This window comes from Passer montanus, unplaced genomic scaffold (genome assembly GCF_014805655.1).
Source record: "Passer montanus isolate IOZ18808 unplaced genomic scaffold, ASM1480565v1 scaffold40, whole genome shotgun sequence".
Lineage (NCBI taxonomy): Eukaryota > Metazoa > Chordata > Aves > Passeriformes > Passeridae > Passer > Passer montanus.
This window is the reverse complement of record NW_024368819.1, coordinates 1,255,367-1,281,759: the sequence shown is the minus strand read 5'-3', so window position 1 is coordinate 1,281,759 and position 26,393 is coordinate 1,255,367. Positions and strand designations below refer to the sequence as shown.

Here is a 26,393-nt window from a genome sequence, read left to right as displayed (position 1 = left end):
ATTTGGCTTCTCATCACTGACTTCAGTCCATAGACTGTAGTAAATTTAAATAGAAAGCACACATAGTTAAAATAACTGTTGAAACAAACTATCAAAGAAATTGATGCATGGAAAGTGTCTTTGCATGAAGACTGAATGAATACCTTTCTGGGAAGTAGGTCTTAGCCAAATACAATTTATGCTTAGTCAAACACATGTTTTTCTGGCTTGGTGTAGGATAGCTGGATGAAATTTAATAGCCTCTAATTCACTGTAGGTCAAACTAGATGATTTACACTATATCATTATAGTATAATATTCATATGTTCTGGATTCCACTCTTGCCTACAGCTCTGTGAAAAAGCCCCTGGTAAATCTCCCATTAGCTTCAAAAGGCCCACATGTGGTCTAAAAGACTGCAGTTAAAAGCCACATAATATATATGTAATATATATTCACACATCTCATAGTATGCACGTGTGTGTGTACATAAGTGGGTGTTATATTTACACATACACAGCCAAAATCTGGCCAGTCATGAAAATAGCTCTGAATCTGAACACAAGCCAGAGGAATTATTACGTATTTGTATTTTGCTTCATGACATCACAGAAGCCGCTGCTGCTTTTTTTTTTGTTTTGGTTTGGTTTTTGTTTTGCTTTGTTTTGTTTCCTGAAAGAACAAAAAAGTAATCACAAGCAGGAGGTGCTTTCATAACTGCTGCAGCTGGCTGGGAGCTGTGGATCTGTGTGCTCACGGTGTGTCAGGGGCATGTTTGTCTCACACACCCTGGAGCCGTCCCTCAACCTCTCGCTTTCCGACGGGGAACTCGCCGGTTGCGCTTCTTTCTGCGCGCTGAAAAGCGTTGGCAAACACATATTTGCATGGCAGTTGGTATGTGTTTTGTCCTGTTTGCTCTGCGTAATGTAACGTGATGTGACAGGCTGTAATTCATCACATCAGCTGCGTGACAGCAGAGGGATTGGAAAAGGGGTGCGATGGTGGGCTGATGCGAGGTGGCAGTTTAATGTTGGGTTGTAGTCTCTCAGTGTTAAGGTTTTTTAGAATCACCTCTCAAAGAGTTATCTCTGAGTATTCCCTGTGCAGGTGAGTTTTAGAAGTAGTGATCAGGCAGAGCACAGTCAGTAACAGGAGGAAGCTGAAGGTCCCTGTGCTCAGAAGGAACAACTCTTGTAAATATGAGAACCCTTGCACATGTGGTGTTAGATCAAACAGACAAACAGGAACATTGAAGGACAATTTATTTATTTCCTCCTCTTTCACTGCACTCCCCAGGCACACCACAGGTCCTTATGTGGGAATACTGTGGAATTGCCAACGGCAAAAACGGAGGTTGAGGCTGTTTTCCTCCAAAGACTCCTACACAAGAGACTGCTTGACAGTTCACCCCTGAAAAATTCCCACCGCAGGTGTTAGGGTGTTTGATAACCTGATGGTGGTTCTTGTTGAGTGCTTCCAGCCTAACAAAACCAAGTTCCCTGTTAAAATCCCATCTCAGGACTGGGAAGTTCTAATCAGGACACAGCTGGTGAGAGTCATAGGGAAGAGGTCAGCAGGGCCCAAGGGTGAGCTTTGCATCCACTGCTCTTCTCAGTCCTGCACTTTTGAAGTGTCACACTTGGCCAGAAGATGAAATGAAGAGTTATTTAAGAAAAACCATTGGTGAAAAAGTGATCTGCAGTGCCTAGCACAAGGCAGTAAGTACGTGCAGAATTAAAGACTTTTTTCTTTCCTAAACATACATTCTGTATTTAATTTCAGCTATTTGAATTATTTTTCCCTAAATATCCTTCCTGTCAGTTAGTCTGCACTGACACTTCTTTTTGCTTTAAATCTCAGTGCCATGAAATATCTGCAACTCCCCAACTCATGCATGAATAATACCTGCCATTCAATAATATTTTTCACAGCATTCAAGACACTAAAAGTCCTGAACAGTACTAGATTTCAAACTATAAATTCAGTCTTAAAAACAGATTGTGAGCCAGTTGGTTATCTCTGCAATGTTGATATTATGAAATGGCAAAATATTTTAATACGATGGAAAGATATCATTAATGATAGCTTATAAGCATGTATAGTGTTCACTTTAATTAGTCATTTACTGCAGTCACACTGCCATCATCTTTATGATAATCAAAGCTGCAACAGCCACTTGATTTCTGCCTCCTGCCCTCCCAGCCCTGGGACACCACAACATCAGTAAAAAGTTGGGGTAGGGTTCTTACATAAATTAGATTCCATGGCTTAACCACTTAACTGATAGTTTAAAAATTTTCCCGTAAAGGAATGTGGAAGTCAATATTCTTTCCTGCGGTCTTGTGTTAAAAAACCTAAGCATGGCTTCTCTATTTTTTTTTCCAAAAATTTAACATTGTTTCACAACAACTAGATCTTCTTTTTTGCCTAATGAAACTTGTGCTACATCTTGCTAGAGTTACTCATTTACCTCTGCTGAATTTAGTCCTTTCTCTTGATAATCTTCTTGCTGCTAAAATCCCCCCTGGAGACCTCCAAATACATCTAAAGTGCACTACATGAAGAGCAAATTCTGGGGCCACCCCAGACACCTTGCAGAATACTACCAGGATATGTTTTTACATTATTTGGTAGATGCTGGTGAACCATCAGGAGCCTTATATGAGCTCACTCTCTGACTAAAGAATTTGGAACCCAGTCCTAAATCCTGTTTGAAATTCACTACTAAATTTCACCACACCTCTGCTTAAATAATACAAACTCTTATCACACAGATGCAAGGTGATGGCTGCAATTAATTATTTATTTTACTGCATAGGATGCACTGTGGCCAAAGAAAAGAGCTACCAAGTGCTTAACTTAGGCCCTTGCTTTTAGCCACCAAAGGGCAAAATCTTCAGTTAATGAAGGCAAATATGGATCCTGTGTGGGCACCCTCTTCTGCAGTGTGAGCCCAGATCACCCTGCTCACAGTGCTGCCATTGCCTCAGATACGTAAGGGAAGAGTTAGCCCCACATTGATCACTGTAATAAACAGAATTTTAACAGTAAAACATTCCAGAAATATTCCTCAACCAGTGATGAAGGAAGCAAGCACAGGCTTTAGTCAGTGCCTTATTTTCGTGTATCATTGTCAAGTGTACTGCCCCAAGCTATTCCCGTGTGTGTTTGGGAGTTTTGCTGTCCACTCAATGGGATAGAACCAAGACAGCAGGTAAAGAACTGGATGTAATTAGACCTTTACAATCATCACCAACCCGTGGGATGACTCTGGCTTCCTCATTTGAGCCTTGGATGGCTGTGCTTTCCTTTGGGGACCTTGTGACCTCTCTGTGGCAGGCTGCCCGTCCTTTCAGCACCATCCCATGCCAGGGCCCCTCGCTGTCACCTCCCTCTGGCTGACCACACAGCCAGGTGAAGTCCATTTCCTAAACTCACTTGCTTTCTGTAATTTTTGCCACATCGGGTGAAAGCACACCCCTGGGGAATCAGCTATAATCCTCTCGTTCGTGTTTGCCATTAGGTGTCAGTGTGACAACAACCATGGTACACAAAGGCTGCACTGGGGTGTGCAGGGATACCACCCCCATCCTGAACTTCTCATTGTCCACTCGGGGAAAACACAGCGTGAAACCGAGGGGAAGGGAAGGCCAAAAAAAGCAATAAGCATTTTATTTCCGGGTGCTTTTCCATCACCTAATTGAAATTATTTACTAACAGATAAGTCTGTTTGCATTTCATTCAGCGTGTCTCAGGTTCCCGGCGCTGCAGTTGTCAAAGAAGGGTAATATTTACAAAACCAGGAGAAGAGTTTCTGCACACACTGATCTCACCCTATTTTGGGGCAAAAGAAACAGTCAATATTATCAGTAATTTGCAGTCAGCAGGAGGTAAACTGCTTTGCCCAGTGCAAATGTTAAATTACTTGTGTGAGTTGAAGCCTGACAATATTGGTGCTTATAGATGAGTCCTTCACAAGTTGTTTAAAATACTGTATTAGAAATTACAACTTGAAGTCCACTCATTTCAAAGAGAATAATAAAAAACTTAAAAACTCGTTTTAAATGAACTTTTTTTTATCAGAAATAGTGCACTTTTTTTTGGTCTATCAGCGGTATGCATGACGAAGAAATAGTAAAATGCATGATGTGTATCAAGTAGTTGAAATTGTTTTTAAACAAAGCTTCAGGCACTCCCCAAAATGTAGCAAACAGTTTTGGGTTGTTTGGGAGTTTTAAAATAAAAGTCAGGGTTTGGGGGGGTGGGGGGGTGTATTTTTAGAAGAAAAGTAATTTATAACATATTCTCTAGTAGCAGTTTCAGAATACATTAAGTACTTGTAGGATTGCCTCTTTTTTTGCCTTAGGTTTGGAAATGCAAGTGTTTTCACTTTTAAACAGATTTTGATCGGTTCAACATAATGGTTAAACCAGCTTGGCCTTCACCAGGACCAGGGACTCTGTTGTGCCAGAGGATCATTGGGATTCAGCTTTGCCTTCACCTTTTCTGCTTTGAAAGGGAACAGGTTCTGAGCATGCCTTAAATTTAGTGGTGTTTTTCTTTGTACTGATAGATTAAATCTCAAGTAGCTGAGATAAGCATCTGAGCAAGCTGGCTTTTCTTTTACCTCCTTACAGATTTCTAGTAACTCCATGGCACAGGAGTGGTTATTCTTGAGCGTGCACTGCACAGCCCAGGGTAATTCTACCCAGAATAAGAATTCTCAGGTACCATCTCTGCTACAATTCCCCAAGTCGGGCAGTTGCAGGTCTCTTCATGAGAGCAAAGCCTTCCAAAATTTGGTAGCCATGCCCCTCTTCCATTTGGGGATGGGAAATGAAAACTCATGTGCCAGTTTGATGTTGTCCTTATAACAGATAATTATAGGCTTTAGGAATAGAAAAGATGCCTGATTAAATGGCTCCAGCCATCTGCTTTTGCAAGACTGTGAAGTAATCCTTGACCATTTTCATAGTAAGAGCTGCCATGAAGATGTTCTCCCACTGCTTATGCCACTCAGCTTGCCTAGAAAGCTGTCTCCTCTGTTCTAGCTTACTGGCATCCTAACTCGCTTTTGCTTAGTATTATTTTAAACAGCAGTGATTAAACCTTTATATCAGTGCTGTTGGGGGGGCTTGAAAGTGTAACACATCAACTTTGACTTCAGAAATATAATTTGAAGAGATCCTTATTTTCACATGTGGTTTCAGATCAGGTTCTTCTTCTTCTTGTTTGTGGTACAAAGGGAATAGATGAAAAGCCAGCTAGGCAAGCAGTTTTAAAAACCCCAGCACTGGCCACTGTGGCTGCTTGTACCCCTGCTCCATTGGGGTCCCAGGGGAGGCATAAGAAGAGCCTCAAGGGCCAGGTACAAGCTGCTCACATGGCACTGTGCCTCAGCTGGTTTAGGTGAGCCCAAAGGTAATTTTGCTGGTTTTGAAGCAAAATCATTAGTCAAATAGACCTGAAAGTAGCAGAGAGCAGAGAGAAAGAGAAAGTAAGCCTGCTTTACTTGCTGGTTTTGAAGCAAAATCATTAGTCAAATAGACCTGAAAGTAGCAGAGAGCTGTAAGCCTGCTTTACCTGAGCTCTGTTCTTATAGAGAGTGTTGCTTCAAGCAACTTTTTACAGATCAGAAAGTATCCTGGTGCCAGGATCCTCCCTGCAATGGGCTGAGTTCCCAACTGCAGCCTAAACCAGTCCAAAAATGTGCCAGAAAACATGAGGAAGGGTTTCCACCTGAAGCCAGAGAAAACACAGAGGCAGCAGAGTCGGGCTGTAAGAAAGGACTCTAAGGGCATAGGAATAGCCAGGTAGAAGTAAATATCTCTGGGTGACACACATCTGTGTGAGAAGGACTGGTGGTGGCATGTAAGGAAGGAAAAAGATCACTGCTGCAATGCAGGAAAGTGGAAAGATGCCTTTGTAAGGGCAAATTTTTCCCACTGAACATCAATTACTTTCTGTGGATACAAAGTGCACTTTAAGTGATAAAAGGAGTGGCTGACAAGCAATTCTGTATTTAACAGATATCAGAGAATGCAATGTAGGTTAATTACCTTCCTTTAAATTTAATTTTTTTTTCCCAGAGAGGTGAGCCTCTGTTTGAGACAGAAGCTAATCTCCAAACTCCTGTTGTCTACTTCAATGAAAAGAGGAGTGAGAAAGGGAATGAAATGGGGTGGTGAGGAGACACCAGCAGGAGCCATGGTGACTTTTCTTCCCTGGCATCCAGGCATCATTTTTTTGCATTGCTTCCCATGGACTTTCCTCTTTGGTTAACTTCAGAAGCACAGGCAATGCCAGGAACTGCCCACAGCTCCCTCCAGGGCTTTGAGCTTCCCAAGAGGTGTCCACAGTTGCTGCTCCTGCTGACACAGTTTATTTAAATAGGCAGGAAGAAAGTACTGGTGTTTGCAGGAGGCAGTGTATAGTGTAAACTACCTCTGTGAGGTTTTAAAAAGAAAAAATGCTGTGGTATTCCTGCCACTCTGTAATTGAGGGGTATCAGTCAGGAGAAGATCTTCCCAGGGAGTGGAAGGAACAGCCTGGGAATGAAAAACCCACTGTTCCTGCAACGTTGCATTTCCCCTTCAACAGGGCACATGTGTCCCCTTTCCAAAGCTGTTTTCCTCTAAATCAGTCTCTTCTAGTGGGAAAGGGTGGGAAGGAAAGTATCAACCCATCAGCTGGGTTTTTTGGTGCCAACAGGGTCACATCAGCTTCTTAAAGCCTTTGGGCACCCAAACCACAGAATGCGCTGGTGGTTATCAGCAAGTCTGTGCAGCAAAGCACTGCAGCAGGTGAGTGACAGGATGCAAATATCAGGGAGGACCTGCCCCTGTATCTGCTTCAGTGCCTTTTCAGCCACACCTTGCTGGTGTGGTTGAAATTGTAAAATGTCGGTCAGGGCGCTCTGGAGATGGATAAAATGAGGTGTGCACATACCCCAACTCCTTTTATGTCCTGGTGCCTTGAGGTGCATTTAAAGATGAATCCAAGGCTTGTCTTATGTTGTAGGATTTATCCAAGAGACTTTGAGCAGAGCACTGTATAAGGGTCATTAAGAGAGCTTAGCAACAGGATATTCTGTGATTCCAGATTCCAGGATACCCTTATGCATATCCTCTGTGTGTGTGTGTATATATGTGTGTGTGTGTATGTGTGTGCAAGCAGAGTTTGCCCATATACACATCACCATAAAGTTTAAGAGGTTGCAGGTTTAAAAGAACATGTAGGTACCAGCTGTGTAGCATGTTTTCTATGCATTGCATCAGTGTTGATAATTTTCTGTGCAGAGACACACACAGACCCCCTAAAAACTTGATCCTCATTTTATGATAACTCATCTGAGACATTACCAACTTAGTATCCTAAAGTCAGTACTTTTAAAGAGACTGAAAAAAAACCATGTAAGAATTTTCAGTTTTGGTACACATTAAGCTTGTTGATATCAGAATAAATTTAGTTCACACAACCTTCCAGCATGAGCAACTTTTTTTTTTTTTTTTCTGTGAAACCCACTGCCTACAAATACATTAGTCTGACAGAGGTTAGAAAGCAATGCTGGTTTATAATATGGCGTTTATTTACAGGGAGTATTCCCAATTTTTCATTATTTGGATTAGGCAACTAACTGGTCCCAAGTTTTTCTTCATTAAAAGAAAAAGAAAAATCCCTCCTTTTAATAGGTGTGTGCTTCACACTTTTCCAACTTCAATAGCATAGAATTTTTCACTTGGTCAGAAAGCTGATTTAATTTGTTGCTCTTAAAGGTTTCAGTTTTACATCCATGAATTCTCAAATTAAATTCAGTGCATTGCTTAAATTTCTAGCTGCAGTGCATTTAGCCTAATTGCTTTGGTAAGTTGGGTGCTTAGTAACTCCTACTTCTCTGAATTTTCATCTTTAAAGGCAAGCAAAATAAGCCTGAGGGCCACAGGTGGGCTAGCCTGCTCTTTGGGATTCACCTGTGGGGTCTTTGGATATCTCTTCCAGTCTGACTGCATCCTCAGACCATATCTGATGAGGCTGCTCTGCTGACAAGGGAGAGCATTTAAACACCTGTAGGTTTTAGCTATTTAAGTCCAAATCAGTTTTGAAGCAACAAGAAAGGCTGAACAAAATGGTTCAGATTTCAGTCAGTTGTCAACTAAATGTGTGCACTGGGCCTTTAAGTATTTGGTCAGACACATCTTGATTGCTTGGCTTTTGTTTTCACCCTTGGAAAGTCAGCTGGATAATGCCCTGTAGCCAAAGTCTATTCTGTGATGCTGTAAGTGGGCTGGGCTGGGAGTGTGGGGTGGGGGGAGTGTGTGTGTGTGGGGAGGGGGTCCAGGTGAAGGGAGAATTTACCAAAACCAGAGTTATAGTCAGGTATTTCCAAATTTTTGTAAGCCAAGGTGTTTGCAGTCATTTTCAGTTTTCTCACCACGTTAAATTTAAAAATCATAGGGACATAAAATGATCCCAGCAATGCAAACTTTAAGGTGGGCTCCCTTTGGGGACCAATCACAACGTAAACACGGAGGTGATGGAAACAATCGAGGAAACTTCCACCAACAGCACCCTCAGAGGCAAGCCCTGAATGTCTAGTTTTTTCCTCTTTGTTTACAGTATTTTTAAGGCTTTGAGTTCTCACGCAACATATATGTCATTAAATGGCTGATTCCTCTTTGCACACGTTGTTGTGATGGCCTGTGGCAACCTGAATTAATTGTTTCAGTAGTTGATGGTGGTTACTAGCCGTAATTATTATAATTTGCATTTATAAAAACTTCTTTCATCTAAGGATCTCAAAATGCTTTTGCACACATTTAATTAAGCTTCACAACATCCTGTGAGGTAAGTGTCAAGAGTGTTGTTATATCCATTTTTACACAGGTTTCTCCCAGAAAACAAGGTCAGTCTCTAACGTGACTGGTATCTGGTTCACATCGCTTGCACAGGACGGGTAGCACGGCTGCAGGAATTAGGAATGCTGATCTAGGTCACTTTGCATCTCCCACATGGCTCTTGCTGCTGCCACGCTGTGTGGACACACGCACTGAGCCATGGCAAACACATGATTTCCAGCCTGAGGTGGCCCTTCCCTTCCCAGGAGCACTCAAGCAGCAGAAAAGTCTCGGGAAGAAAAAGAATAAGCACCCAACAGGATGCACAAGATGAAAACCCATCTTGCAAAGATCTGTTCTTTCCACAACTTTCTACCTTAGCATTTGAGCCTCTCTTTGCAGTGTGCACACAGTAAGACGTGTGTGCTTTAGCCAAGCCAAGAAAGCAGCTGCAGGCAATGTAAAGTCACCCTTCAGCAGCTGCTCACCTGCTCTAGGAGAGACTGCACACACTTCATCTCCACCCCCTACCAGCCTTAGACCCAGCCCTATGGGCAATCAGCAATTCTGAGATCTGCTAAATCCTAGATTACCACTTGACAGATATTTAAAAGTGAGGATCAACCGAAGTAAAATAGACTTGGAACTTGGGGGACAGCAGTTTTCAAAAGCTCATTTCTTTTTCAAACATCTGACTAGGTTGTTTAAATTGAACTAGTTCTCTGTAAGGGTTGATCACCATAATAGCCCTGAGGAAGATAGGTCTAAGTAAGTGCTTGCAAATTGAGTAAGGAGTCCCAGGCCATACCTTCATGAGTTCTTTACTGTCCTCATCAATTTATGTTTACATAAATTGTTTACATATGGCAATGACTAGATTAGCTATTTGGAAAGAACTCTGCCTGTGGATGCACTTATTCCAAAATAAAAGCCACTTTGCTTTTCTAAATTAAGTGCACTTACAGGTAGAGAATGATTATTCTGAATAACATAAGAAAGAAAGTAATTTCATTTTCAAGTAAGCTATCGAGCAGAAATATTCTGAAATAATCTGTCTAATTTCTCATGTTGATGCTTTTTAAGGCACAGATGAAGTCACAGAGTTAACAACCAATTTTTTTTTCAATCCATTGTTTTCTTGGAGAGGGTGTGCCAGTGCAAGGCAGGAGTCAGAGATTCCTTTCAGTTTCCCTGAGTCAATGTACAGGATTTATTCTGGTCCATGTCTCTCTTGTGGATAAAGGAATGCCTGGCAGCCAGAGGAGAAGGTCTGGCACAAGAACATACATAATTTGATTTTACCTGGTGCTGTCTACTTACCTTTAATCAGAAATGGGACAGTCATTGGCCTAAGCCTGCATTTTCACTGAAGCTTTCTTCTGCTTTTTTTACTCCTCCAAACTTGTTCATGCCTGCTGTGGCACAGAAAAGTATGGCAGCAACCATACTTGACATGCATGACAGAACAAAATGCCATGGGAATCCCAGCATCAGGCCCTCAGAGAGGTTTTATTGCTGCTACCAGAAAGTTTTCAATAACTTCAAAAGAGTATTTTTGGGGTGTGTTTCTTTATTTGGAAGGGGGGAGGTAAAAATTCTCCTCGTGTTATCTCATGTTGCAGAAACTGAGACTTGATGGGTACTGCATTATCCTTTTTGGACCTCAATCACTCCCAAAGATTCAAGATGAACTCTGCCTGCCCAGGCACCAGAGTCAGTGCCCCAGGGAATTTCTTCATATCTAAGGGATGTGCAGGATGTGTACTCGCATGCCCTTGCTGCCTCTTAGCTCGAGCTGTACATGCAGTTTTGCTTTAGGAACCTGTACCTCCAGTATTGCAATATCTTTTTCAGTCTCTGTCATCAAGAGTTTAAATACAGTTCAGATCAGTGTTAGTGGCCCAGCTCCAAATGAGGAGAATTGCTGCAATTCGTTATCTTGACAAATTAACTGGTCTGAGGCAATTCCTTTTTGAGAGAGATACAATTACCTAACTCTTGAACTCTAGCCTTGCTCCAATGCTGTGGCATAGCTATGCACCTGCTCAAAAAGTGTGGATACTACTTTCCCATCCAGAAATACAAATTTTGCACTAGGAGCTGATTAAAAACAAAAATGGCTCTCTCAGATGCCAAGGTGGCTGGTTGCACAGGGGAGGGACAATATGGGAAACGCAGAGTCCTTGTCACCAAACCACAAGAGGAGGGGCTGGCACAGAGAGTGTTTTATCAGAGAAATACATCACCAGTTGTCCCATCCTCTGTTTTGAGTCCAGCTTCTTAATCCTGAGTGGAAGAAGGTGGCTTTCCTGCTCCCCATCCACCACAAGGAAAAGATAGCCCATTCAGACCTAAATCAGATTTTAAAAAATAATAATAAAATAAAATTTTTTAAAAATCATCCAAGGTGTTTTCTTCCTGGAATTTAGGCAAAATTTTCTATTTCTGTCCTTCAGTCTTTATATAACTGGTGGAAAATAGGTTGCCATCAGCACTCCACTCCTGATGCGGACAAGAGCTGGTGCTCCTGGGAAGGCAGAGTGACCTCCAGCCTTGCCATCAACTCCTGGCCTTCAGGCCGAGCTGCTTTCTGCACCAAGCAATGAAAATAGATCCACAGTTACACATTGTTCTTCCAACCCAACGTGGGCAGATGCACTTCTCATCCTCTTCCCTGTGGAAAGCAACTCCTTTTGCCCCTCAGCCATAGCTCACCCGTGGGCATCATCTTTCCTTGTAAAAGAGCTCCCAGATGCTGGAAGATATCCCTTACCCATTCATTTGAACCACTGCCTTTTGAAAACTGTTTAGGATAAAGCCGTCCGGCAGAAGGCTTGTGTTTGCCTAGAGCCTCTTTGTATGGACTTGGTGGCTGGGAGTTTCCTTGAGCTCCTCTTTGAACTCCAAGCCTTCAGCATCCAAAACATTTAACCCTCAATTTCTTTTCTGCTTTATCAGTTTGGCCAGCTTCCAGCTGGCAGCATTCATTTGCAGGCTCCCATTCCACATCTCGTGCTTGCAGATTTGTCTTTTTCAATTAACCCCTTGAAATGGTTTTCTTCTCCCCGGAGCCTACCTGCCTCCGGTCTGGCCGGCACTTCTCCCTGCTCTGGATGCCCGAAGGGCAGGAGCCAGGAGTGGAGGAGCTGGGTCCCTGAGCTGGAAGTGCCAAGCCGAGGGTGTGCCCCACGCACGGGCGGCACGGAGAGCAGCTGAAGGAACACGCAGGTTCGGCAGTGCCGGCTTTGCCCGTTGTGGGTTGGGGCTTGCAATGCCGGAGGCGCTTTTGCCTATGTGCAGTCTCTGGAGCATCACTTATGAATAATGAGATCTTCCCTGCATGCTTTCGCTGGGATGCTCGGGAGCACGCGCCCACATTTCCACTGCTGCAGCCTTCCCCCCAAACAGTGGGAATGTCTCTGCTCGCCAGCAGCTCTTCCACAGCTTTGTTTTTGAACAGCTATTTCTAGAGAGAGTCACCTAAAATTAAAAAAAAAAAAAAAAAAAGACCGTGTCTAAAGCATCTAAAGCATCACTTACCAAACAAAGACATTGCCGAGTCTCCAGGACTTACCTCCTGCCCCTTCTGTAATTGCTGAGCAGTAGCAGCTGCAGGTTGCTCATCCTGGCACTCCAGCTGGTTCACAGGCATCCACAGGGAGGGGAGAGCTTCTCACCCACTGCCAGGATTGCCCGGCAAACTTCACACAGGCTGGGAAACCTGATAACATCTAGAGGTGCAGCATCTCTATTGCTGAGACACCAGTCAAGCCTTTGAAGTGAGGCAGGCTGGAATTGAAGCAAATCCTTGGTTGTTCAGTCCCTTCCAGCTGGAGACTCACCACAGCTTGGTACTACCACATCTGGATCACCCTGCAAGACACATCTTTTTTTCTTTTTTTTTATTAATTAATTAATATTGGCACTGCTGGGGTAGTTCCTAAGGAACCTGATTACTTAGGCTCTAGGGAGATATAAAATTAATTATTCAGGCTGTATAGCGGTTAGCTTAATTTTGTGTATGATTCTAGCAGAGCAAACGAGCAGTAGAGATGGAAATCTCAGCCAATGCTAGTAAAGACTCAGCATTTCCATTTGCAGAAAATTTTAAAACCAGATTTCACACCAAGCTGCAGAAAACTGCTAAGTGAAGTATAACTGTCTACACTACCATAAAAGCAACAAAACAAAGCAGTTGTTTATAAATGTTAGCTCATTCTTTAGTTTTATCACATAACTTTTATATTAATTTTTTAATTTCCTGCACACCCACTAAAACAGTTTTACTGCTGCTAATACCTCTACTACCCAACTAGTGAAATAATGACATGTTATGCTACTATTAAGGATTGATTCTACTAGTAGTGATTGAAATGCCTTATCTTCTCAGGCATCAAATTGTTAAACAACAGAACTGGGAGATATTCAGATTTAATTTCAGGAATAATCTTATCCAGCTCTCTAAACAGTAACAGCTGTTCTCAATGAGTTTCAGAAGTACTACAAAACCAATATTTCAACAATTTGTATTTGTCAAATGCAAACGTGTCAACCTTGGGAATTAACAAAACAACACAAAAATAATCTAAAAATTAAAATCCACGGAAAATTAGCCCAGAAAAAGCAAGGAAGTTTAGAGTTACATTTTTCCACACTCATAAACAAAGCTCTGTGGTTTCTCTGCAGGAATTTGTTGAAACAAAGCAATTTTATTAGAATATGTTTATTTAGAAAGACTTTTTTGGGAAAACAATTGCAGCCAGAAAAAAGAGCTGACCACACTCAAATCAGCAATGGATGTTCCCAGTGATTTTGATACCATAAGAATTTTATGCAGTGGCTTTAGAAATAGCTTTATGTAATTTGAGAAAACATGGGATAGAATTACGTTATCATAACTTGGTAATGTGTGAAATCATGCTCAATCTCATGCCTTCTGCAGCAGTTATCTGCTGTTATCAGTTATCTTTTAAAAAATCCCCAAAATGTCATAAAATCATGACAGCTTGCTTTCAACAGCTATAAAATAAATACTTGATTTTTAAAAAATTATTGCATAATTAGAGAAGATATGAATTTATTTATATGTGATTAGTTGTTCAAGTAGAAAAATTAATTTGTTTAAATGCCTAAGAGAAAGAAAGTGTGGTTGTTAGTAAAGTCTACAGTTTTACAGCACTCACTTGAATTAACTATTTGCACTTCTTCAGACCCTTGATTAGTTTCTCTCAGAAAAGCACTATTTACCTCTTTTTTTCTAGTAAAACAGCAATGTGGCTGAAGTCTGTGTGGTTCACTGGGAGTTCATTGGGATATATTTGCAATTCCTGAAGCAAAAAAGTGATATTTTATCTTTAGAAAGAGTTACATTTTTTTGAACTTATTGAATTTTTCAGAGATCAGCATGAAGAGTTCTGATTAAATGCTTGCTTCAGCATTTTAAAGGCTTCTTGTGTCCCTGTTGCCTAAGGAGGTCGTACACGAGGATTGCTCTGTAAACATCAGATTGTACAGAATTGGCTCTGCACACCATGCCAGGCACACAAAGAGGAAGTCAAATGGCTTATCTCTCACTTATCAACTAGTTTATTTTTCACGCCCAAAAAAGGCTGCTACAAGAGCAGCTGCTACTTTGTAAATAATTTAATGGCTGCTGTTAAGTAGAGCTGTCAATTTTACAAATAATATTAAAAGGAGATTTTCATTTTACCACAGATTTGCACGTTTTGAAATGCGTTTTTATCCCTGAAAGTCCAGTGCAGGATCCTGGAGAATGGAAACAGCTTCCGATTTGCAGACACAGATTCAAAAGAGAATAGATATGTTTAAATAATGACAGATGTGTGGGCAGGCAAGGCGTGATATCTCATCACCTGCATGCATTACCCAGAGAGCATCCTGCTCATTAAAGCACAGGAGAACTTTCAGTGGACTTGTAAAGAAAGATGTTTGGCTATTTCAGACACGTGTGAGATGTAGCAATAGCAATTACCACTTAATTTTGGAAATGTAGAATATGCATTGGGTCATTGTATGGTTGGGTGTACACAATGCCATCCCAATATTGATCATGACAAATGGGATTTTTTTAAATTATTTTAGCACAAAAGATTCATATTCTTGCATATAGTAAATTACTTTACTGATGAAACCACAACATTAGCACAATACCAACTCTCAAATTTTTGAAATTAAAAATCAGATTGAAATCCCCAGATCATAACATGTTAAGCAAATAGTAATTTAGAATTTAAACAGCGAGAGTTTATTGTGCAAGAAGGCAAAGGAATATCTCAGATTGCCTGAATACAAAATCTTAGGTGAAACTTATGATTTCTCCAGTGCTAGCACAAAGTCAGGTCTCTATCAAGCACCAAATCCTAGCCAGAGCCCTCAGCTAGATGTGAGGACCACCACCCTCTCCCAGGTCTGTGGCATTGTTGCCAAAATCCTTCCCTTCTCCTTCTAATTAAAAGTGGGATATGTTGCCTCTAGTTTGGGACGGGCTGTGTTGTTTAAACAGTGTTTCTTGCCCATTTGTTTTTCCTGCTTTAGCACTTCTCACAGGGAGCAGAGTCCATGTTCCACAACAAAAATATTTATTTCTTTACTTTGTAGCTCATATCTGATGGTTTTGTGGCTTTGAACCACTCCTGGCATCCACACTGCAGCTGCATCCCCAGACCACAATAGGTACAATGCTCATAGCTGTTTTAACACATCAGATATTTATTTTAGATATGAAAGTGCAGAGAAATCTATTTGCACTCCTGTGGGTAAGAACCCTGCTCTTCCCCTGGTTTTGTGCTTGCAGATGATAGACTGCTCTGTTTTCCATGAGGTTTCCATGGATCCATAGCATTATTTAACAAGGTGTAGCTGTGTTACATCCACAGCACAAGGTATCAGTCACTGGCCATGCTGTAATTAATTTCTCATAGCATTCATATATTGGAAATATGGCACCCAAGGACTCCATACATCCAAAATGTAGCCACTCCATGTTAAAAAGCTGCTGGGTACCACCTGGAGCACATGCATGAGTTACACTGAAGTGGTTGGTGTGAGGACTGGGATTTACTCAGCCCTGGTTCTCAGCAGAGACAAGAAAACACAGATCAGTAGTGTGATGGAAAGAGATCAAGAAAAATTGATCTCTTTCCATCACACTTTCCCAATTCTGATACGTTTCTTTTCTCAATACACTCTCCTCTTTCAGCGTTTCTCAGGGTTTTATGTTCTGAAATGTCCCCACCCCAGGAGTGGTGGCTCAAGAGAAGTCATGGGCATCATATATTGGTGAAAGTTTGTAGCTTTAAGGGGGGAAATTATGTAGGCCTTAGTTGTTACTGAGTAAGTAGGAAAAGAAAAAAAGAGAAAAGAAAACTTAATTACAGATGCTCAACTCACACTGTACATCTGAGCTTTGACATTTTGCAAATTCAAAGGTTTAATATTCTGTTTCTTAACCAACTCTGGCCAAGTGAAGAGGGAGGATTTTCAGGACCAAAGACTCCATTCCAGGTGGGAGCACAGCAGTGAGAGCTGTGCTCCAAAGCAGAGGCTGTCAAAGTTTGTGCCACAAGACCTGCAGTGGATTTTGCCTAATTATTTTTCTCCCCGTCAACAGGAATTTTGTTTAAGCCCTTTCCCAGAGCTCTTCATGTACATGAAAAGCAGCTTCTCACGAACATTTATGAGTTCTCAATATTGTACCTCTCGTTCTTTTGGCTTCTCATTCTTCAAGGCTCCAAGAAGACATGTCCAGAGAAACATCCCTTACTTGCCCTGGTTTGAGTTTCTGAGATTAAAGCATTGCCCATACACTTGTTCTTCCCTCTGCTTTTATTTCTCTTTGAATTATTTTTTTCAAGATGGAGGAAAAATTGCAGCAGTGCTGGTTTAGCACCTTTATTTATTTATTGTAGTGTGGTGTACATGCTTGAGGTGTGCTGCCTTCAACTGAGTTGGCATTTTCAACCATTCCCCACATTGGGAAATGGTTGAAAATGTGGGAACCAGCAGCACAGACAGACAACATCAGCTACCTGGGAAAGCCAAACCTTGCCACACTTCACCCTGCCTCACACCACAGATGCCAGCAGTATTTAGGTGGCATGAAGAGTAGGAATAGTTCACAGCACTCCCACAGCATTGGATGTTTCAGGCTCAGAGGTTCAGAAAGGCTTATGAGGAGATTTGCCCTCCTAAGCCAGCGAGCATTCTGGGTCTCCAGACAAAATGTAAACCAACAGCGTGGCAACACTGGCCAGGCTGTTACATCCTCCCCACTGCCCACGGTGCCACCATGGGTATGCTGCTGATCAGCTTATCCAGGATCCAAGAAGGCAGAGAACAAGGGGAGAAGAACAGGATTAGAGGAGGAAAAAATGCAAAAGGGTCTTACGATTTTGAGAAAAATCTTTTAAAGTCTTTATCTGTAACAGGATTTTTTTCCTTAATCCAAACTCTGCTAGCCTGCGGTTTGATTAAATTTTTTATTTATTTTATGTCTCGCACCTAGAATATGCAATTTCTCCTCTATATTTTTAAGTGGTTCGTATATTTTTAAAGAATTTATTTTACCACAGGGCTCAGACTGGAACTTGTGAATTGGATGCTCATGCTTCACCTACTGAAGACTTCAGGCTTTAATTGAGAACCAAAATATTTTAAAACAAAGCTAAGGGAAGTCTTTATTTTTAAAGGAAGGAGTTACACATACTCCTCTGGGGAACTAGTCCAATTGATAAGACTTTGATCCCTATGGCTCATGCAGCAGCCTTTGGCAGCCAGCTGGACCTTCTGTAGTTGACAATTTAGAGAATGCATTTCCTCCTTGCTATCTACAGACAATACACACTCTGTCTCTCTCTTTCAAAAACTCTTGGACTTGTTTCTTGGTGCTGCAAGAAACAGGTTGGTTTGCTCTTTGGCTACTCTGCCTCCTTTTCAAGGGAAAAGCCAAGGGTGAAAACTGTGGAAGCATGTGGTCTTCCATTCAGTTTGATACCCTGCAAGAGAGGACACCCTTGTCCTTATGGGCATCCAAGGCAAACAGCTGGCAGCTTGGTTGGTACTTTCAGATGAAGTAAGTGTGATATCATATCTTGATCCATCTTAACAGAACTTCTGGGGCAGTCAGATGAAGAAGACCCATCTTGTGAAGCTTTCCCTGACCAATCTCCAGAGCAGGGAGGAGGATGCAACCCGCCTGCTCCCGGCCCTGCCGACAGACCACCAACGCAGAGCTGCTCCCACAGGTGAGCTGTGAATGGCTTTTAAATGTATGTTTGATATTCTCAACCTTCCTGACAATTGCAGCTGTTGTCTGCATCATGACTGTAAACACAATAAAACATTTACACACTAAAAACTAAGAAAAACCTGGAAGCCCAGAGGACACGCCATAAACACAATGAAATCTCCAGAAACACAGACAGTTTGCAAGCTTTTAACATACACTAGCACAACCATTTTCAAATTAAATCATCTGGGCAAAGGCAGGCTTGCTTGTTGAATGTGGAGAAAAAAGAAATACAGCAATGAAAATGCAGCAAATTAACAATTGCAGATGGTGAAGAGAATTTTTTAAAAACTGACATGATCTTCACCAATTTCTGTAAGCAGATCACTGCTGTAATCAAAATCCCTGGGAAGATCTTTTGAGAGTGCCCTTCTTCTGAAGCTGATTAAAACCTTGAACTTAGCTATGAGAGAAACAACAGTTCTGATAACTGGGATTTTTTTCCAGCACTTTCATTGCTAGTGAACCTGTACACCACCTTGCAAGGGATAGGAAATTAAAAATAAACAGCCCTTCTGCAAAGATTCAAAAAGCATTTGTTTCTGTTATTTTTCTTTGTGCATTCTTGGTAGAAAAACATTTATCTGTTCCCAGTGAGTATATAAATGTGTAGTATATAGACTTATTTTTATTTTCTATGTCTACTGTCTGTAGGAATGTTTTTAGTAAATCTGATGTGAGTATGACATTGAAGTTCCACATTACATTCATCCCAGCCTTTTGTATATAACTGTGCTGAACACGTGGTTCATTTTTTTCTTTCTTCATTTTCTTATTTCCTTCTCTTTCTGGCAGTCTGTATGTTAACTGGTTTTCTGTCTTACCTCACATGGGGGTGTTGAGTTTTTTCAGTATGCAGTGTTATATTCATTTTACCAGCTGCACCCCACCAGTGAAGTATTTATTTTATACATTACCTACAACTTTTAGGATATGCACGTGTTCTAAAGCTTTCAGAGCTATGGGTTTGGAGGTGGGCCTGGCTTTAAAAATACAGGGCACAGTTATTCCTCTTAACTTTTGGGATGAAGATACCACTGTACTGATATGGGCAAATTATAAAGACAGTCTCCATGCTGGAGGATGCATTGTCTCCAGAGGGCTCCAAGTGCTTCAATAAAAGGAGTTCCTTTAGCAGCACACCAGACTGATCCCAACACGCCTCTGATCCCGAGGTATAAACACGCTGTCCTCCCTCCCTTTCGCTCCCCTGTTTCCTTTTGGAGGGTGCTGTGACTCACACAGCTCTGGCAGTCCCACGTCTGCTTGTGTCAGGCGTCCCGGGAGAGGCTGAGAGCTCCGCTTTGCCCGACTCCTGGGCTCCCCACCTGACCACGTTTGCCTGCTCCTACCCAGCTGGGTCACCATAAGCTGCTGAGCCTCAGGAGTGGCTCCTTGCAGTCGCCAGAGCTGCACAATGGCTGGGATTTCCCAAGGCTTTTGGTTGGAGAGCATAAAGCAAGCTCCCACCCGTGCACCAGCTCCTCCACCTGCGGACACCTGGAGATGCCGCTGACCTCTGTTGGGAGAGGCTGGAGATTTTGGTGGCCGCTTACAATGCTATGGAAGAAAACTTCTCACAGCTCTCCTGGCTGGCCACAGCTGCTCAGAGCCTGCCAACAAGAATTTAGGTTTCAAAGGCACTCCCTGTGACAACACCAGCCAGGTGGGAAGGTCACCTGCTGAGGCACAGGTGACTCCAACAACTTCTTCCCTGTGCTTAAAGAAAGCCACGGGTGGTTACAAGCACCCAGCTGTGGCTTGGTTTGCCTCCAGTTTCCCAGAGTTGCTCCTACAATGCATCTGCTGCCAAGTCTGAATCAGATTTCTTCATGTGAAGAAATCTCTATAAAGAAAGGAAGTTTTAGTGTTGGGACCCTACATAAATAGGGCTGTTCTCTGCTCTGCAGTCATTGCAGTGTTTCATCTCTCTGTCCCAGATACTCCAGCATTACCAGAGACTTCTGGGTTTGTAATTGGCTTCTTCTGGGTAGCAGTGATTCTTTAAGTTCCTGTAAGAGACCACGCAAAGACTTTGCAGTTGTTCAGCAAGAGTGTCCAATGGCTGTTCTTTCTTCTTTCAGAGTCTCTTGTTATCTGCCTTGGCTTTACATCCATGTACCAGCTAGTCACACCATTACTACATTAGTGCATTTTTAACACTACTACCCCTATCAGTCCCAGATGCTGTCCCAAATCTGCATTTCACTCCACTTTGTGGAGGCTCTTCTCCAGCACATACTTCTTTCTCCCTTGTATTTCAGCTCTTGGGACAGCTGAGGCGTATCTCGTGAGTTATATCTAGGCAGAAGTCACAAGCAAGGACCCTGTGAAGACTAACAGAAGACACTTATGTTTCACTTGCCTAATAAACCTTGTTTCTGATGCCCTTCAGGGAGTTTGACGTCTGCATATGTGTAACTGCGGCCCAGTTTTCAGGCTCTGTGATTAAAAAATCACTTCAACTAACTCTTCACATCATCCTCTCCTTTGCTTAACCAGGAAAGCCATAAGCTGGGATGGAGACAGGGACAGAAAATGGACAGAAGAGGCTGGAAATAAAACAATCATTCATAGAACAATCTCAAGGGTTTATTTCTTTAAGAACTTATTCTTGATTTAACTCCATGATGTTTTGTGGAAGCAGCAGTGGTATTGCTGCCAGTGGAGAGCTGTAGTCAGCTTTCTGAGACATATACACACACAAAAAGTTATGGGCAGTAAAGATTTCAGGACAACATTCCAGAAAGCAGTGATTCATTTTCTGCTTGATTTCTTTCACTCTAACATGAAAAGGACAGTTAAGCACCACCAACAATGCACAGTTCAGTTAATAATTTTATAAAATAAAGATCTCACCTCTAGCTTACATTTGGCATTGATCATTGCCTTCTCTCCTTCCAAGTGTCAGCTATGTTTTAGCCTGGAAGTTCCTGTCCTCCCTTTACTTTTGTTACCTGTTTATGAAAACATTTTGATCAGCATAACCCTGCAGCAGAAGTTTGCACTTGAGGAAGATATTCTGGATGCTGTTGTTCGGAGGACTGAGGTAGCATGCTGATCCTCTCAGCCACACAAAGGAGCTGATCAGCTGCCTGTGAGACAGCTCATTTCTGGATGAGTCAACCAGAGAGTGCCTGTGACCATGTCAGAGTCTGGCACCAGAGTCACACGGGCCTGTGACTGCACTCACTCCTCTGCCACTGGCCCTGGTAGCTGCAGTGTGGGTTTCCTCCCCATCAGTGTGTCATTCTCTTTCCTTATCATAATGTGTTGTGGGTTAAGTATCTTCCACTTGTTGGCAATGTGTGAAGCTGGGTTGGAGGGGTTTTTAGTTCATTATCCATCTACCTAGTCCCCGTCCCCCAAACCAGAACTACTCCCATTTTAATTAGGCTATCTATTATTTTAATACAAGTGATTAGGATAGAAGGCAAAAGTGTTTATCATCACAGTGATTTTTACTATGAAACTTTCTTGTTGATTATGTCCTTAAAAATACACTCATTCCTACTTCTCTAAAAGTTTTTATTTAATCTCATGAGCATGTCTGTATATTTTGAATCTGTAGCATCACTGGCCAAACCTTAGGAAATTCTAACAGCATCTTTCAGTTCTGTATGTTGGTTATTAAATCAGCAGAGAGGGAGGGAATTGGAGTTATCCCACAGCATCCCCTTTTGTGTGTCACATAAACAACAACATTAAATGGATTTCTTACTCCTACCTGACTGTTCTGTGCAAATAAAGTAAACATTCATCACTGTTATGGCTTCCACCTCTTTCAAAAGTCCTCTTTAACCAGGAAGCAAACCCAGTCACAAAATAGCAGGAATATAGGTTGAGGGATAACGTCTGCCAGGTTCAGGTGTAATCCTACCAGCTGCTCCATCTGCCTGAGCAGTTTTCATTTCCAAATTAACTCTGTTAATACGTGTGAGGCAGGGATGTGCTGATGTGGTGGAGGAAATTCGTGTCAGAAGTGGGATCCAGCATCTCAACTGGATCCAGTGCTGTTCCTGCCTGTCTGCTGCAGCCCTCCCTCTCTTTCCTTCTTTTTCTTCTCTTCCTTCTCATTCTTTGCCACTGCTCAGCCCAGGAGCTTCATGTGCCTCAAGAATGCAACAGCAGGCAGGTATAGATGGCTTTGTGCAAAGTTGCACTCTCAATTTCTACATCTGTAAAACTGAGATAATACTTTACCAAATTCAGAGGTGCAAATTAATCACACTGCACCTTGAAAATACAAAATTAACTCTTCTTAGCCCATAAGTGCTCAAGATGCATCAAGGTGTGCTCCATGGCCTCTTGATTCCAGACAAAGGTCCTCTTGATTAAATTAGATTGCTAATGTATTAACGCATTAGCACACTTGAAGAAAGAAAAGTTTGAAAAAGCAATTTGGCTTCATCACATGAATGGCATGTATACTTAATGGAAATTTTTCCAGCATTCACAAAACAAAGAAAAATCAATAAAATGTCTGCCAACTGTTCCACTGAAAACATTTTATAATCTATAGCACTGAGAATCCTGAGCCAAGATAAACCAGCCTTGCTGACAGAAAATACTGACAATTATTTTACATTGATTCAACTTGGCCCAGCCCAGACTGACCTTGTTTATTCATCTCAGTCTCTTAATTCATATTAACTTGGCATCAAAATGGGACATGTGGCATGTGGGCTGAAGACCCATTTCTGTATCTTAGACTCAGATAAATGTAGTGCATTGAGTACTTCCAGTGCCTTGAGCTCTTAGGTAGATTTATATGCATTAGACTGAACTGGTTAAGTTCCTTTTATCCCCGCTGGGCTTTTCATGTCTGTTGACTGTAAAACTAGAAGCTCAGTAGAGGTAACATCTTCTTCTAAGCCTTTGGATATACATGAAATCCTCCCAGTACTGGTCAATTTTAAAGACATATCCAAAGAGGATGGAGGGTTTTAAGCTCTTTTAAAATATAAAAATAGAAGGGTTATGGCAATTTGGCAGCCAAAAAAGCAATTTGCAGGTCTCGGCAGAATCCAAGGCTGTGTGTAAGAAAGCTGATCAAGACACTACAGAGGAGATAATGGGGTCGAAGAGCAGAAGAATCCCCCCGCTTTTGCAACCAGCATAATCTGGTCTCCAATGAAGTTTCTTAGTTTCTTACACTGAACCAATAAAGCTTAGTGTGATGGGAGAGTTGCATTACTGCAGCTTAAAAATGTCTCGAGAAAGCTGATGAGGAGAGGTGCTTTTAGTTGCTTTACATGTGCCCAGCTGCTTGCATAGCTGTCTTCTGGCTGGTAGTGGGAAGACAAAAGCATGGGGGAAATCTCAGCTTTTTCTTTAATTATTTATGTTCTCATCAGTAATAAAAGGCTCTTTATGCCTGGAATGTATTATTTGTATTATCAAAGCTAAATGAGATTCTGCACTGTGGCAGTGAAGAAATTGGTTGCTGCACAAAAACGTTCACATTTTTATTCTCACAGCTACACCGCTGTCGTAGCTGAAAGCCACCCTTGAGTAAAACACTACTTGAGTCAAACATGACTACATCCACTGAGGAGGAAAAGCTACCCGGATGATGAGAATCCTCCCAAAAGAGTTCCTAGCTGGGCTGGCATTGGATGTTTAGTTTATTTTCTCTACTTGACTCGTTCTTGAAGAAAGCAATGCTCCCTTGGAGTTCACCGGGTGCTTGGCAGGGCAGGCTGGGGATGGCAGGACGAGCAGCGAGTCAGCAAGCCAGGATGGCACAATGTGGCCTCCAGGTTTCCAGTTCCACTGCACTGGGAATGGATTGCTTTCCACATGGCTGTGTAAGCAGAGATTAATGATGGCTGAAGAAACCAAGACTAGCAAAACAAAAACAAAAACAAACAAACAAACAAACAACAAAAAACAACAACATCAAATTAATCTGCATTTTCCATAACACATAGTTGATGCTTTCCTTCCTGTACCTCCTTCACAACTTGGATTTCAGTGATGAAAGTGATGTAGGGACAAAAATTTCAGAAAATCAGTGCTGTATTTTGAGTCTGATATCTTCCTCTCCTGGCATCTGCCCAACTTCCTCCGTGCAGGACTGCCAGCAGTGCCTGGTGCCTGCTATGTGTGTTACATGTCCCCAGCCTGTCCTGCTTAACAAAACTGTAATTACTCAAAACACCACCAGCTTTATACCTCATCTTTGAATGACAGGACAGTGCTGGAGCGACTGCACGGCCAAATGAGCGATCCTAGTGACGCTCGGTCAACAAACCTACTGGCATCTGATGGAAAAGGGCTGCAGTTTGTAGCCAGGAAATTACACAGGCTGCTGTATACTTGAAAAGATAGAAAACAAACAGAACAGCTTTACTCTGCTCTGCAGTGTCTCCCCAACTCTGCAGGCATTGCTCCCTCCCCTTCTATCGCTTCTGTTTTGTTTTCCAAGACCCACCAGCCGCAGACAAGCAGAGGACACTGAGCCTGGAGCGGATGGCCACACCACCTCCCTGATCAAGAAAAGCTTTTCCAGCAGCCAGGAAGGTAAGTGAACAAGTCTCTTTCATATATGCACAGGGGGGTGAAGCTAGAAATATTGGTAATGCATATCTTGAACATTCATTTGTGTCCAGGAGGAAAAACAAGGCATTGCAGCATGAGCTCGGTTTGTGTATTCCTAGCAGGGAAAGGCAGGAGGACTCAGCTGCTGGCTCATGGAAAGTAGAATAAGTCAACCAATCACCTGGATCTCCTTATCTTGCAGCAGTATCCCTGATTTAACACAAACAGGCAGGGTTTGTTACTCCCAGCTGTTGTGGCTCTGTGCAGGAGCCAGCAGCAGCAGCAGAGCCTCCCCGTTTCCATGGCTTGGGCAGCAGCAGCGCATGCGGTTCCTGCGGCTCTCTGGGGGAAGCAAGGGCAGCCTTGCTTTGGCATTCCCATCACAGCAGAGCCCAGGGAGAGCAGCAATCCAGCAGAGGAGCAGCCCAGCACGAGAAGGTCATGGTTAAAGAGCTTCCCGTGAAGGAAGTCAGACAGGGATAGGTCAGAGTGTTTGCACAAGGGGCGAGACGAGGATTTTTATCTCCTGCCCTGGCCGGGTGTCCCGTTGCTGTACAGACAGGTTGGTAGGATGGAGCCAGTGTCCAGGCACAGGGAGACCAGGTGGTTCCTACAGCCACAGCTGAAAGAGATTGCTTCAAACAAGCCACTTATGGATACACTTCCACCTTGCATGAAGCTGAACTTGCCACTGCCACAACGGGTCAGTCCTGCTGCCCCCTCACCACCTTCTTCCACCCTTATTCTCGGGACCATGCAGGGAGCTGACAGCACATTAACCCAGCCCAGAAAAGCTGTTAGTTTTCTCTCCCATGGGCTTTTGTCCATCCCATGAACCAACCTGCCCTGTGTGGGGATTAGAAGACACCACAGACAGCACCAAGCAAGGGGCAGAAGGACACTGCCTGCAGCAGGACTTCTTTTTGATGTTGGCAGCTGTTAATTCAGCTCAAGCTGTAACATGAAGCCTCATCCTGGAGCAGCTCCTGCAGCAACCTGGCAGCACACAGCCCTCCCAAGTCAGCAGGCAAGCACTCAGGCAGGCAGCCCTCCACCCCAGGGCTACCCCACTGCAGGGAGAGAGGCGTGCTGCAGCCACAACTGTCCCAGACTGCCCATCCCAGTCCTGCAACAGCTCAGGACTACCTGGGATCCCTGATCTGCTGCTGGCCTTGCATCTCCACACTGCCTCATCCACAAAAATCATGGTTGCTTTAACTTGTTGTGGTGTTTGAGGGAATATACATATCCTACGTGCATAGACTTGTATAAGCAATATATTAAGTATTTTAATTCATCCGTTGAATAACATGATATAAAATAGCTTTTTTTATCAAAAAAGTGAAAGTAATACCTCTGTTTGTTTGGGTTTTTCAGTGAGTTAAATGGAATGTAAATAACCTGGTGGGTGTTTTTGTTTGTTTTGTTTTTTTTGAAGGAAATATGAAAGCCATTCCTTCAGAGCAGGTAACGCATTTCTGATTTATTATTTTATTTCTGCTTATTATTATTTACTCTATTTTGAAGCTTCCTGAAACTCCCCAAGCCTGTCCATGCAAGCTGTCTGCCTGCAGGGCTCTTGCTGGAATTGGTAGAAATGCTCCTGTACGGTTCTGCTAGAGTAGGGCTTCACCTGCTGCTTTGTGTTGAGCACAGCACGTAAAGCTCTCCTCTTTATCTCACATGAGCTAACCAGCACTTGGGTTGGCACTTCCAAGAGGAAGATTGCA

The 26,393-nt window shown here is 42.6% G+C and overlaps 1 protein-coding gene across 1 annotated transcript in view; it reads left to right on the top strand.

Moving 5' to 3' along the window:
- LOC120506817 (WD repeat containing planar cell polarity effector) overlaps window positions 1-26,393 on the top strand; it is a 147,871-nt gene that overhangs the window by 117,283 nt on the left and 4,195 nt on the right. Inside the window, exons 16-18 of the mRNA XM_039718826.1 lie at window positions 17,941-18,076; window positions 24,551-24,645; window positions 26,102-26,130. Coding sequence (XP_039574760.1) covers window positions 17,941-18,076; window positions 24,551-24,645; window positions 26,102-26,130 — 260 coding nt within the window. The remainder of the gene's footprint in view (window positions 1-17,940; window positions 18,077-24,550; window positions 24,646-26,101; window positions 26,131-26,393) is intronic.